Raw genomic sequence first — 13,078 nt, forward strand, 5'->3', positions numbered from 1 at the left:
TGTGATTTGGTACTATTTGAGGTTATTGTGTTGTGTCATTGTGCTATAAGAAGAAAAATACACAAGAAGCACAGAAGCCAAACTCTGTTTAGCTGCGTTTATATTTTCCCCAAACTGCAACCATGTGAACCGTTTCAACAGAACTTTTCCTCCATCTGAAAAGAAAAAACAATCTCCTCTGGAAACTAAAGACACAAATATAACTGTCAATTTCAATATTTCAGAAGCTTCTCTGTGGCCAACTTCAGCCTCTGAAGAAGTTAATAACATATGAGCAGAAATGTGCACTTCAAGATCGCCTGTTCAGCAGTAACTCTGTTACACAATCAGTCTGATCTCATGCAACAACAGAAAAATACTAACTCATTTCTGACTCTTCTTGTCCAACTCAAACTAAAACCCTTTTGGTTCAGTCCATCCTTCCTCCAGCGTCTCTCATCTGCCGACTTTGCCCAGCCTGTAGTCTGTCTTGGGGTCTGCAATAATGGCCTGAACGGCTACGATGGCCTCATTTATCTTCGTCTGCAGCTCCCTCAGCTCCTCGATGTGCAGCAGGCGTAGAATCTGGGCTGCTTCGTTTAGAGTCGCATCTGAGGACAGACGAGCCATTTACACCATTTTCCCTCCATACATGATATCAGGGTTGTAAATATTGTACTTGTTGAGCTTATTATTACACGTTGACATTAAAGCAGCACTCACCCCCTGTGTCGAAACCCAAAATGTGCTTGTCTAAAGCTACTGGAATACCCTGGAAACAAGAGGGAAATAAATATGACTGTTAAACCAGAGCATCGTCTTCACAGATGAATCTAAAGTCAAACATGTATACAGTATGAGTAGATATTTGGATCATTCTTGGTGCATGTTCAGTTACCTCTCTGTTGTGGCTGGCTTTATTGATGGCTTCTGGAGAAAGTCTTTCCTGGATCAGAATACGAATGGCCTGAAGGGTTGATGTGAAAACACAAATGAAATAATGTGAATATGTTGAAAGCTTCAAGTGAAAATCCAATTTCATGAAATATACCTCAGCGTTTTGTTGTTTCTTGTTATTAACTGTATGTTTGACGTGTTTTCTTTATCTATATGGTATCAAGCGATAAGGTATCACACTTCCTACCTTGAGCATAACCAAGTAGTCGTCATGCCGTTGAATCTTGAGGATGTTGGACAAAGCTGTGACTCCTGCTTTGAAATCTGGTGAATTGCCTGAAAGAATAGAACAAAGACAAAAGAGATACAAACAAAAGCAAAGTAGAAAGAAGTTGAAACTGTGCAAGAACAGGTAGAGTGGTGCTTCTACTTACTGTCAAGATTGACCAGAGGGTCTGCTGCTTTGTCACTGTTACCAGAGGCTGCCAGCGGCTGACAGTTCCTATACTTCTCCACTGAGGACAGACACAGAGTGGGGGCTTGTAAGTGATGAACTGACACTATCACAGTTCAATCTCAGTTTTCCAACACGCTTTCTGTCCCACAGAAAAGTGGCTTTATTATTTCTTTTGTAATGTCTCCATCTACTGGTCTTTAGCAGTACTTCAACATAATGCACCACAGGTGTGAATGAACTGCTCACATACGCTGGCCGTCCAAAAAAAGTCACACTCTAATATGTTGTTGGACCCTGATTAGCTTTGATTACAGCAATCATTTGCTGTGGCACTGTTTCAAGGAGGAGGCCTGGATTCAAATAAGCAACTGGGTAAGAACCCAGTTGCTTATTTGTTTCCAGGTGGTGACATTTTTTTGTTTTTGCTGTCTATAATAGATTTTTTCAATGTTTTGTTGTGTGGCACAAAAACAGACTTTTGTGCAGCAAATGTGTTTTACCATGTTCTTACCATTGTCTCCATATTCATATCGTACAGCCAGGCCCAGTAACCAGTCTACAGCCTCCTGCCTCTCCTGAACTCCAAATGGACAGTTCAAGTCCTGCAGGTACTGCACAAAGGTAAAAGTCAATCAAACACAACTTAAGCATTTAAAGACAACAATGATAAACATTTGTGCAGGAGCAGTCAGTAGACAACTCACATTTAAAATTGTTATTATATCAGCTTTTAGATGGTCCCAAAGTTGCTCATCAGTATCAACTAGATTTGCTCTTGAAGACGTTTTGCCTTCATCAGTTCTGACTGAACCTGTGGAGTCACCGAGGTGTTACCACTTGATGGTCACCTGTTGTTCCACGTGAAACAGTGGGAACGACTTTGAAACTGCCTGGGGATTCTTGAAAGAACTACATTGTTGATAGATTATGTGTGAGAACACCGCCTCTGTTTAACAAAGGCCGTTCGATCTGGCAGTAAACTGCTTCCTTGACACCTTGTTGGATTCTGTTCAGAATATTAACATTACTGTCTTCGAAGGAGTGGCCCTTGTTTTTTTAGATGCAAATGGACTGCTGTTCTGTCCTGAGTACCTGGCTCTTCTGTGACCTATCGTGTGTTTGTGGAGCTGTTGTTTGGTGTCTCTGTACATTATTCACTGCACTGAACTGCACATACTACATTAGACCAGTTTCCAGAGTGTTGCTCGGTTTGAAATGTACAGAGAAGGTTCTTAAAAACACAAGAGATGACAGTGCTGTTCTTCTTTCCTCTGTCCATGTGGAAGTGCTCCTTTTAGATCTCTTCCTGGATTTGACAAAAGCACAGTTAGGATAACCACAGGTTTTGAGTGCCTTTTTGATGTGTTTCTGTTCTTCCTCGTTCCCTGTGTCCCAGTAGGAACCCTGTCTGCCTGATAGTGATGTCTTCAAGAACTTAAAACAAACCCAGTTGATAATGAGCAGCAATTTTAAGATAACCATGACCTGAATGATAATCTCCACAGACTTTTGAGTGGTGTTTTGATCCTGTCTAGCAGTTTCCGGTGGTCTCACCTTCTGGTAAGCTTTGGGCCAATCTGAGCTGGGGATGTTCCTCAGGTTGCCTCTGTCCTCGATCTTATAATGTCTAATCTTCTGGTCCTCCAGCCACACGATGCAGTTCCTAAACTGTGTCTCATCTGAGCAGCGAGAAGAGAAACATCTGTGAATCACTGGACCAAATGTCTTCATGTCAGCAGCTACACACAACGTGGCAACTGACTGAACAGATGAATCAACCACCAGGATAAGAAGATAAGAACTAGATAGATCATTATAGCATTAAGTCTGCTAACTCTGCACAATGACTCATTTAGCATTAGCTTATTACAGGACACAAATAGTTTATTAGTCTATTTAATACACGACTTGAAGGAGGCGTTAACAGTGGTAAATGATATTTGCAACCCTGTAATGAGGCTGAAATCCACCTGAGTATGTTCAGATGACACGTCCGTTTGTATAAACTCATTTTTACTGTGCTAATTTTCTTATTTCCAGTTCAAACCTAAAATATGCACCAATTTGTTGGAATGAAATAGGTGACACAAGGGATAAAGATAAACGTTTACTTAGCTAGATTAGTTAGAACTGAATTGTGGTGTTTTTATTTATCTAATGTTTTAACTAGTGTACAAGTTTGTCGGCACAAAACGCGACATAAACTATTATTTATCTTTATTTTTTCTGCGTTGTCTGTAACTTCCAGTGACAGGACCTGTGATACGTGCACACACGTTAGCCGGGCTCCACGTTTACTTCACCCCGATCAATTTTATAGCTCGTTGACGAGTTTATCTTACCTGTGCAGTCAAATCCATTAGGGTTATGGTAATCTAGAGCTGTCAGTTTTCGCCGAAACATTTCAACGTGTGTTTTAAGGGGAAGCGACCGACTTCTTTAGCTAGCTGTTTGCTAGCTCGGCAGTTTTATTTCTGCTTGTGGGAAATGGAATATTGCGCATGCGCTGTCTACAACTTCCTGTTATACCTATCACAATAAAATGTAACAGTAACAGTATGAAGTCATTTCTGAGCATTTTAGTGCTTTAAGAGACTTTATTCATATTTCTGTATGATTCTAATGTTATTAGGTTACTGTTCACTTGTTTCTTTTCATCAGTGTCATTTCCGCACCGAAAAGCAGGTTTTACTAATAAGAGCCTTTCATATGTCGTCACCATGTTTCATAATAAAATATTTTTATTCTATACATCACTTCGCTTCAGGCAAGTACCAATACATTATTGTCAATATGAACAAAACATCAAACTAAGAGCAGTTCTATAGAAGTTTGTTTTGCATCAAATTGCCAGATTACACCTAGAATCTTTTCTTAAACTGGCATTCTCGCAGTTGATTTTTTTCTGCGGCCTCCCTTTATGTAGTGGAAATCTCAGTCCCAACAATGTCACAGTAAAAAAACGAAGAAAAGCACAGAGAGTTTGGAAAAAAATGACAACTTTATTCACGTCACATTTTTAAAAAAATGAGACAAAAACCATCCAAGATTACACAAAATGAAAAAAACTAATTTAGGTGTGCTGCTTTATGTATGTTGGTGTGTGAGTGTGTGCGTGTTATGTGTGAGCATGTTCAGAATGGCCTTATGCGGGTGTTGAGGGGTGGGGCTCTGTTGGGTGGTGTGATAGCTATATCCAGATAGTCTCCAATCTGGAAGCGCTGAGACTGCAGTGTCATGGAGTCATCTGCGCCCTTCCTGCCAGACACAGTGCTGCCAATGTCTTTCAACCTGAAGGAGAAGGACAGGGATGTAATTAATAAGGAGGACAGGCAAATTGCAGACCAGCTACAAAGTTCAAATTGCATATATCCAACCAGCACCTCTAAACTTCCATACTAACCTGTACATTTTCCCTCTAAGGTCAGGGAAGACGATGGCAAAGCTGAAATGGGTTCCCTTTTTTCTGGCCTCTGGATACACTTCCTTCACTAGACTTGTCAGCTCCTTCAGAGTAGCATCCATCCTGAAACACACACACACACACTCGTGTTTCAATGTCCAATTCTATATTCGCATCAAACGGTATCTCTACAACCGACTTTTACTGCCCTATAAAAACACCCAACATTCTGTCACACTCCATTGACACATACTGACCAACAGATAAAAAGTGAAATGTGTTCTCACCATGTGTATATCTGCAGTTCACTGGAAGGAACGTTGCCACGGGCAAATTCATCTGGTCTGTGGTGCCGGCCGTTGTTGGTGGTGAATACTCGCAGCAGAAGTGGGCAGGTCTGCAGCAAAAGTAAGTATCAAACATAATGGTAAAATTAAGTATGTAGAATAGGCAGGCTGAGCAATGTTATGAATATGAAGGCATTACACACAGTCATGATCAGAAAAGGTCTCTCTTCTGAGACTTCACTCTCTAGTGGATACATACTGCAACTACAACCCATCATTCCTTAGGGCAAATAGTCAAACATACAAACAATAGTCAAAGATAAACATTATTCTTGCTGTTGTAAACATTAAATAACTGATTTGATATATGCTAGTTGAATCATAAAAAAATGAATGAAAGACAATGACGAACAAAAAACAGTTTGCCATGTTTGGCGCAAGATACAGTGGCGTCTTTCCATAGTCTTTTGCAAAATGTATATTTAATTACAATATCTGTAAAGCTACTGTAAGGTGTTCAGGTGAATACTCAACAACATACAAAGACTGAACAACATGTTGAAGATGTGCTTTACTTCGGATGGTATACATGCAGAACTTAACTATTAGCTAACAAGTTAGTGCTTCGCAACGACCCAACAATGTGTCAAGTTAACATCCATTCATTAAAATATGAACAGATTTTATCTATATTTTCTCAGTATGTTTCATTAAAGTGTTTCCTAGTTTGCGGGAGAACCTTTTTTTTTCTACAAACGCCAAAACGTCCTATATTAAGGTTAGCTAGCACGCTAGCACTAGCGCTCTTGAACTGCTAACGTTACTATTGTTTTTCATTGTATTTGCTCTGGCGCTAACTGGTAATTACCGGAGCATCAAATGACTTAAAAATGAACATGATTGAATCTACATTTGATATAGGCTATAGGTTACTACTGTAGTTTGTCTCCAACATTAATAAACAATTCTACAAACTGTTAGCATTTACAGTTAGCAAGACCAGGCTAGCTTAAAGCCCCTCTGATAAACAAGCTAAACCAGGCTCTGAAATCTCGCCCTCTAACACACCTTTTCCCGATCAATAGGCTTCTCTGGTTCCTTCTTGATTTCCTCCTGTGTGATCCGCGACTCGAGGGCCATCGTTATATTTCAATGATATAATTATCCACGTATGTAACCACTTCTACTACTTTACTTGAATAATGTGTCGGAGCTGCAGCAACTCAGGAGCATGGATGTAGCCTCAAAGCAAGTTTCCGTTTCCGGTCTGCAGCTCTACGGCTGCGCACAGCGACTCTTCATCGCCCTCTACTGTTTGGAGAAAAGACTCAGCGCTTTGCATGAGGGTGTACACTTGATAAATTTAGCATTTGATAATTGATTAAAACACATTATATTGCATGTAATTAATTATATCACTTCATCAATACATTTGACATTTCACAAAGGTTCACTGTCTACACAGAGTGACCATCTTCTACTTATTCTCTGTCAAGTCTGAAGTTCACTGATTTATTTCTCCAGATCAATCCTTATTTCCAAGGAACGTTGCTAAAGATTAAACTATTTTTGCTTTAAATCATGCAGCTCTTGTGGCCTACAGACTACAACAGGGTAGCTGATCCAGGATCAGTCAGCCAAGTCCACCTACAGAATCGAGACCTGCTACTCTGTCACATGGTGCTCTCCCCCTCACTCATTACATTGTGTTTTGTGGGTAAAATATATATGAGTGTTGTACAGTGTGTGTGTGTGTGTGTGAGCGTGTACATCCAGACACAGGCGACCTCTGTTCTCCTGCTGGCTGGTCAGGGATCGTAAGCTACTCTAACAATCAACTCTCTTTTACCTCTCTCTCTCTTTCTCCCTACTCATTCACTACGTGTGTGCCCCCCCAACCCCACCACCACCCCCTGCTTGAAAGAATCCAAAGGCCTTTCTCCCTCTTTTATTTAGCCCTGCCCTGACTCAAAGATCAAACAGTGGGTCTTTGAGTCTGATCCTGACACTGATATTCATTCATCGAAATGCATCAGGAATAAGTGTCACTGTTATTTCCTCTAATGACTCTGTTAGAATCACGAACGCCTTCTCTGTCTCAACCATGAAATACCTTTTGGCTAAAATACTGTCACCTGTTCCTGTGCAAAGCTTTAAACAGAGGTTAAACAGATGTTGTAGCTTCTTTACAACTTTTCATTTCACTTCTGTGAGTGTCCGCTGTGTAAACTGAGAAGATTTTGCTCCCACAGTTTGTTGAAGTGTGGGAGCAAAATCAACTTTCAAATCAAAAGCTCATCAGTCACAGTCATTAGCAGCACACAGAGCTGCACTGTGCTACAGGCTGGCTGCTGCCAAGTGATTGTTTGGCTCAGAAAAGTGACTCTCTACCTGTGTCCAGTCACAAATCACACACACACACACACACACACACCTTTACACTACAATACAACTTTGTTCTTTCAGCTCCCAGACTTTCACGCTGCATGAGATGGTAACTGTGATTGTGGCTTCACATCCAACTTAAAAACTAATTTGTGTAACATTTGACCCGGATAAAGAGAATTCAGTCATATAACAAAGTATTCAAAAAATTAAAATTGACCTGCTGATGGCACTAACAGTTAAAGGATCACCAACATTACTGCAGTAAAGTATGAAAAGGACATTTATTTCTGTAACAAACAGTTGTTTACAGACCGACCAAACAGCCATAGAGCCACTATGCTTGTTTTAAAAATTGAAGGTGTGGGGTTTAAAGGAGATTATTGGATTCAGGTAAAGTCTAATGACATAGGAAGTTTAGTTTACCTCATACAACCCATATATGACTATGACTTACATTCATATTATATCTCAGAATCTGTTTGGGTGTAACTTCTTTTTAGAAATCTGTATAGAAATTCAAAATGAAACTGCTGTTTAGGTGTTTAATCACAAAAAGCCCAAAGTCAAGTAAAATAAAGTCTAACAACAGTTTAACTGGACTTGGAAACACTGACGTTTGACTTTCAAGCTGGAAAAATGACAGCTGTTCTTGAAATGTCACCATAAAATGACCACTTAATCATTTTTTACACATCCAACTGTTGGAATCATTAGCAGAATAGTAAACACTGCATATCTGTACAACACAAGCACAGGATATATTGTAGTGATTTAATACGAGTGTGTTTAAATGACAGAGATTTTCCTAAACAGTGCTGTAGCTTTATCACAGTGAAGATTTATTTTGAAAGTCTGCACAGGAAGTTCTAAAACTTTACTTTTACTTTACACTTGGAGACGCATCTTTTTTCCATGTAAAAGAAGCAGGAGCTGCAGGTTTGTATCTGATTCCATGTTTTAGATTTACTTTTATTTAATTTTAATTAAACCAGCACGGATTCGACAGTCGTGTGTTAGTTTTCCTGCTGGAAAGGACATGTGGAACATTTTCCCGCACACAACCTGACTCCAGACACAAGGTGAGAAAACTATTTCATCTTTAAAAAAACATAAAAACAACTAAAATTTTATATAATTATTCAATATCAACACAATATATCTTCAAGACTACATCTGCACTGTTTTTTTTTTTTTTGTAGAATTTGTACATGAAGTGTGATCCATTTAAAATACATATTATGGTTTTATATTAATACAGTGTGTATATTGTAAATAATGAATGAGTGCATTAATGTACGATGAGTGTGACTGATGAGTCTCTGTGAAGACTGTACAGTGTGTGTTTTTTAGAGTGGGCTCAGTTCAGTACAGTCCACAGTGGGCAGAGAGGTTCATTGGTTCACATGAATATTGGCTCTAAGCATTCTCGCCTCCTCCTCTCACTTTCATTCCTTTTCATCCTCTTCCTTGTCCAAACTCCTTTTGTTTCATCGCCTGTCTCTGCTTTCATCTTTTGCCACTTCATTTCCATCTGTGTTGCTGTCAGTGATGCATACTGTGTCTTCTCTACCAGAGTTTCCCAGTAAACAGGAACCTGAACCAGCAGCCACTTCTCTGACTTTCACGTTACTATTCCCTCTTCTTTGTTTGTTTCCCCAGGATGTCTTGGCCTGCTCTGTATGCCCAGTTAGTCGGGGCTAACCGTCACTCCACCAGCCTTGGTAAAATCTGGCTCTCTGTGCTGTTTATTTTCCGGGTCATGGTGCTGGTTGTTGCTGCTGAGAGCGTCTGGGGAGATGAGCAGTCTGACTTCACCTGTAACACACTACAGGTAGGGCGCCAGTCAGTGACATGCACTTTCATGTCTTTTTCAGCTCAGTATGTAATGTGTGGGGTGTTATATCACCAGTATTAATTAAAACAAAATCTAAACTGCTTCCACTACTTCAGTGTGTTAATGTGACAGATTTAGCAGCATCTAGTGTTGAGACTGCAGAATGTAAACATCTGAGCCCACAGAGCCTAACGAGTCTGAGGCGTCACATCGTCTTCTCAACTAGTAATATGTCAAGTGATGAAGTTACTTTAGATAGCTATATATTTAGAAACTTAATTCAGGTAATTTATTTAGACCACAGGCCATAGCTTCAACGTTAGATAGTAAATATTATTGTAACTCCAGCGCCAATAAATTCATGCAAAAAGCTCATTTTAAGCTAAACAGCACAGTGGTTGATATTTTCAGGTGGTTACACACTGACAGCATGTTTATGAATGCTGCATTCTGTTTCTGTTTATAAATCCCTCTAAAACCTCACAAACTTTAATTACTTCTTACACACAGCACTTTGCATTAATGTTAAAAGGTTACATGCTGTCTCAGTAACTTCAGTAAGAAACTGATACTCTTATATTAATTATACAGGAATGCCACTGATGAAATAAAAGGTTTCAATAGGTTAGAAAGAAATGTTTTATTGTCATAGCAACAGTTTGTGTCTCTGTCTCTCTCTTTTTCAGCCCGGCTGTGAAAATGTCTGCTATGATCAGTTCTTTCCCGTCTCCCACATCCGTCTCTGGTGTCTTCAGCTTGTCTCTGTCTCCACACCAACACTGCTGGTTGCAACATATGTGGCGTATCAGAACCATAAGGACAAGAAGAGGCTCCTACAGGTGTGTGCACTGTTCAGATGTGCCGAGGTAAACCGGGTTGTGACAAAATGTTTTGTCATATGTCTCTTCTGTGCCTTGTGTGTGGAAGTTCAGATTCAGTGGCAACTGAAATGCTTGAAGTAACTGAAGATGTTTCAGCTGCCATTCAGCAGCCTGTTTTTTATCTTCTCATGTCACCTCGTTTGACAGGGTTCTGGTAGAGCTGGGTTTCTCAGCAGCAAAGGCCAAGAGGAAGACCTGGAGACTCTGAAGAGGAGGAGACTCCCGATAGCTGGCGCCCTCTGGTGGACATATGCCTGCAGCCTGGTAGTCCGGCTGCTGTTTGAAGGAGGCTTCATGTAAGATCTGTGATTCTCAGTCTTCCACATTATACATACATGTATAAATATACAGTGTGTGACTTTGTCTCCCTAGGTATGCCCTGTATGTGGTGTACGATGGCTTTCGGATGCCGCGGCTGGTGCAGTGTGACCAGTGGCCGTGTCCTAACCTGGTGGACTGTTTCATCTCACGACCCACTGAGAAAACCATCTTCATTGTTTTCATGGCCACTGCCTCTTCCATCTGCATGGTCCTCAACATGGCTGAACTTGCATATCTTGTTGCAAAGGCAGTCACAAGGTAGAAGTATTAATCAGTCAGACAGGTGAATAAACAACTGCTACATTTATTCATTATTTATTCAGTTATGGTTTTTGTTTAATTCTCCAAACTGTAGAAAATCCCATGAACATCGTCTTCTGTTTTCAGAGTTCTCAGTGGTCGGTGGGAGAGAAAATCCTGCATCAAATCCAGTAGAGAGAAGATGCACAACAGGACAAACCAGAAGCTACTTGTGTCATCGTGAGGGTGCAGCAACATAATGGAGGACAGGTGGTGAAGGGCATTCAGAAGGCTGAGGTGAAACACATTTGAATGACCTAACTGTGTAAATACAACCAAACGTGCACATTTTCAATGATGCCTGAACTGTTCAAATGTAACATTCAGAGGGTGGAGAGAGCGAGCAACTCAAATGTGTATTTCTACATGATGTTTGTGTGATTTGTTTTTGAATGTAACCTTTATTAGTATATTTGCATAATGTGGATATATAATTACAGTACTGTAGCTCAGAGAGCCCTCATTCAATCTCTGAGGTTTACTAGCAGCTACACCTATACTAAGAAAATGGGTAAATTCACTGAGTAATTATAAATGAATTAACTATAAATGCACTCTCTATATATCACTTCACTCCTGCAAATAAAGTTTAATCTTATATTAACTGTGTCTTAGACTAATGGTTTCATGAAAGACATAATAAAGAAGCTTATGTCTGGGAAAACGACTTGTACATATACAGTTAGAATCACTCGTTTCATCAGGTCATGTGTATTTATTATATTTATTTATTATATTTACTGCAGTGTGTCATCAGATTAGGTTTCACTGCACATGGATGAAAATGTTAAATTGCATTAAAATGTTTATCAGCTAAATCATCAGTCTCCACTTGTCTAGTGGGTCTGAGTACATCGTTTGTTCTGTGTGTTTCTCACAGCTTAATTTGTCTTTGACATAAAACTTGCAAAAACATAATTAGAGTGAAAAAATATGTATTATCAGGTGTTTTCTACTGTCTACGATGACTGTTTTCTACACCAGCTGAAGACAGGAGGTTAAAAGATGATGACACACTAGGGAGCAGCCATGGTGATAAAGGTGTTTCATTCTTTTTGAATGTTATTTGCAGCAGCAGATGAGCCAACAGAACAATTTGAAAACACATCAACATTTTTATTTTACATTAGTATTTTAATACTAATGAATTAATTAATGTTTTAATAAATCACTGACACTACTGCCCATTATATTTAATGCATAGTTTAAACTAGATATTTCTCAGGTGAACTTTTAAAAACTGTTTTCAACTTTTAAACGTGTCTCGTCGTCACACGTGACGTTGGAGCCTCTGCCCACGCACACACATACACATACACGCGCCCGCGCGCGCACGTATCCCCCCGCACCCCCCTCGTGCGCCCCACTCACGCGGACACCTATGTGTGACAGTGGCGGATGGCCTTGGCCACGCGGGACGCTGCGCTTCGCCCTCGCGCGACAGGTTCCACACGCGCCCCTTTCCCGCACTAGAGTCGCCTCGCGTGTTTTTTAAAAACTCTCTTTGTGTAATTCTCCCTCTCTCCCCCCCAATCACCCCTCCCGCGTCTCCCGCTGCTCTCACCCTCACAAGAAACAAGAAGGAGGAAGAGGAAGGAGGAAGAGGAAGGAGCGAGGGAAGGACGGAGCGCGCTGCCGGCCAGGAGACGTGTTTCCGAGGACAGCGGTAAGCAGCTGACACCGGAGTGATGGAGCTGAGGTGGGAGGGAAGAGGAGGGATCAGCAGCCCCTCACTTCCCAGAGGGAAACACCAGAGACAGGAGGTTTAAGTTGTGGGGACATTAATGCAGTGTTGACATCACAATAACTGTTCTTATTAAAGCAGCAGTGAGTTGAGGTCTGTCCTCTGTCTGTCCACTGTCTGTCCTCTGTCTGTCCTCTGTCTCCTAACAGGTGTCTCACCAGGACAAACTTTATACTGTAGAGTCCAAAGTCACTTCTGCATCCACTACAGAAAATACAGTTTACCATCCAGTGACGTGGGTGAATAATGTTCTGGCAACTATGTGCAAACTTTCTGCAAATGTAGTTTAGGGAAAATATCTTTTGGATTTTGGTTCATCACCAGGTTCAGTAGGAAAAGAGGTTTTCAGGTGGAATCATGTCTGAAACAGAACTAATGTTCTACTTGTTTCTACTTTTATCAGTTTTGTTCAGTTTTCTTAACCACTAATGATTTTTTTTTTCTTTGGGACCAAAGCTCGTAGATAATCCCGTCTCCACCTTGATTTACCTGCTTATTTAAACTCATTCATACATTTTTGTGTTCCGCTGTCACAAGAAAACGCAAAAAAAAAAAAAAAAAAAATCGTTAGTCGAATTTGTGCTACT

General features: G+C 40.4%; 3 protein-coding genes across 4 annotated transcripts; 1 reads left to right on the forward strand and 2 right to left on the reverse strand.

Annotated features, from left to right (window-relative positions):
• Positions 1 to 83: 83 nt before the first annotated feature.
• rtraf (RNA transcription, translation and transport factor) lies at positions 84 to 3,843 on the reverse strand. Of its 2 annotated transcripts, XM_026363983.1 has the most exons (9): positions 3,676 to 3,843; positions 2,888 to 3,012; positions 1,845 to 1,944; positions 1,311 to 1,391; positions 1,124 to 1,212; positions 878 to 946; positions 703 to 751; positions 431 to 590; positions 84 to 311 (listed from the first exon to the last, which is right to left on the reverse strand). In XM_026363983.1, exons 1-8 carry the CDS (start codon positions 3,734 to 3,736, stop codon positions 436 to 438), a joined length of 729 nt encoding a protein of 242 aa, XP_026219768.1. In that variant the 5' UTR covers positions 3,737 to 3,843; the 3' UTR covers positions 84 to 311; positions 431 to 435. The 2 variants fall into 2 exon arrangements, with proteins under 2 accessions (XP_026219768.1, XP_026219767.1); XM_026363982.1 differs by having other exon boundaries at positions 84 to 590.
• Positions 3,844 to 4,332: 489 nt separating this feature from the next.
• On the reverse strand, positions 4,333 to 6,282 carry sap18 (Sin3A-associated protein). The gene is made up of 4 exons (XM_026363984.1): positions 6,092 to 6,282; positions 5,024 to 5,133; positions 4,737 to 4,859; positions 4,333 to 4,624 (listed from the first exon to the last, which is right to left on the reverse strand). Exons 1-4 carry the CDS (start codon positions 6,161 to 6,163, stop codon positions 4,468 to 4,470), a joined length of 462 nt encoding a protein of 153 aa, XP_026219769.1. The 5' UTR covers positions 6,164 to 6,282; the 3' UTR covers positions 4,333 to 4,467.
• A 1,506-nt stretch (positions 6,283 to 7,788) lies between these two features.
• LOC113164258 (gap junction beta-2 protein-like) lies at positions 7,789 to 10,931 on the forward strand. Its single transcript, XM_026363471.1, has 5 exons — positions 7,789 to 9,242; positions 9,932 to 10,084; positions 10,274 to 10,422; positions 10,499 to 10,705; positions 10,835 to 10,931. Exons 1-5 carry the CDS (start codon positions 9,072 to 9,074, stop codon positions 10,929 to 10,931), a joined length of 777 nt encoding a protein of 258 aa, XP_026219256.1. The 5' UTR covers positions 7,789 to 9,071.
• The last annotated feature ends 2,147 nt before the right edge of the window (positions 10,932 to 13,078 follow it).

The sequence above is a fragment of the Anabas testudineus genome, chromosome 2 (genome assembly GCF_900324465.2).
Source record: "Anabas testudineus chromosome 2, fAnaTes1.2, whole genome shotgun sequence".
Taxonomy (NCBI): Eukaryota; Metazoa; Chordata; class Actinopteri; order Anabantiformes; family Anabantidae; genus Anabas; species Anabas testudineus.

Coding starts and splice junctions, on each gene's coding strand:
- sap18 (XM_026363984.1), bottom strand. CDS start 6,163: ATGGCCCTCGAGTCGCGGATCACACAGGAGGAAATCAAGAAGGAACCA. Junction 5,134..6,091: donor AGCCTATTGATCGGGAAAAG/GTGTGTTAGAGG, acceptor CTTTTGCTGCAG/ACCTGCCCACTTCTGCTGCG. Junction 4,860..5,023: donor GAACTGCAGATATACACATG/GTGAGAACACAT, acceptor TGTGTGTTTCAG/GATGGATGCTACTCTGAAGG.
- LOC113164258 (XM_026363471.1), top strand. CDS start 9,072: ATGTCTTGGCCTGCTCTGTATGCCCAGTTAGTCGGGGCTAACCGTCAC. Junction 9,243..9,931: donor TCACCTGTAACACACTACAG/GTAGGGCGCCAG, acceptor TCTCTTTTTCAG/CCCGGCTGTGAAAATGTCTG. Junction 10,423..10,498: donor CTGTTTGAAGGAGGCTTCAT/GTAAGATCTGTG, acceptor TTGTCTCCCTAG/GTATGCCCTGTATGTGGTGT.
- rtraf (XM_026363983.1), bottom strand. CDS start 3,736: ATGTTTCGGCGAAAACTGACAGCTCTAGATTACCATAACCCTAATGGA. Junction 1,213..1,310: donor CCCTCTGGTCAATCTTGACA/GTAAGTAGAAGC, acceptor CTATTCTTTCAG/GCAATTCACCAGATTTCAAA. Junction 947..1,123: donor ACTACTTGGTTATGCTCAAG/GTAGGAAGTGTG, acceptor TCAACCCTTCAG/GCCATTCGTATTCTGATCCA.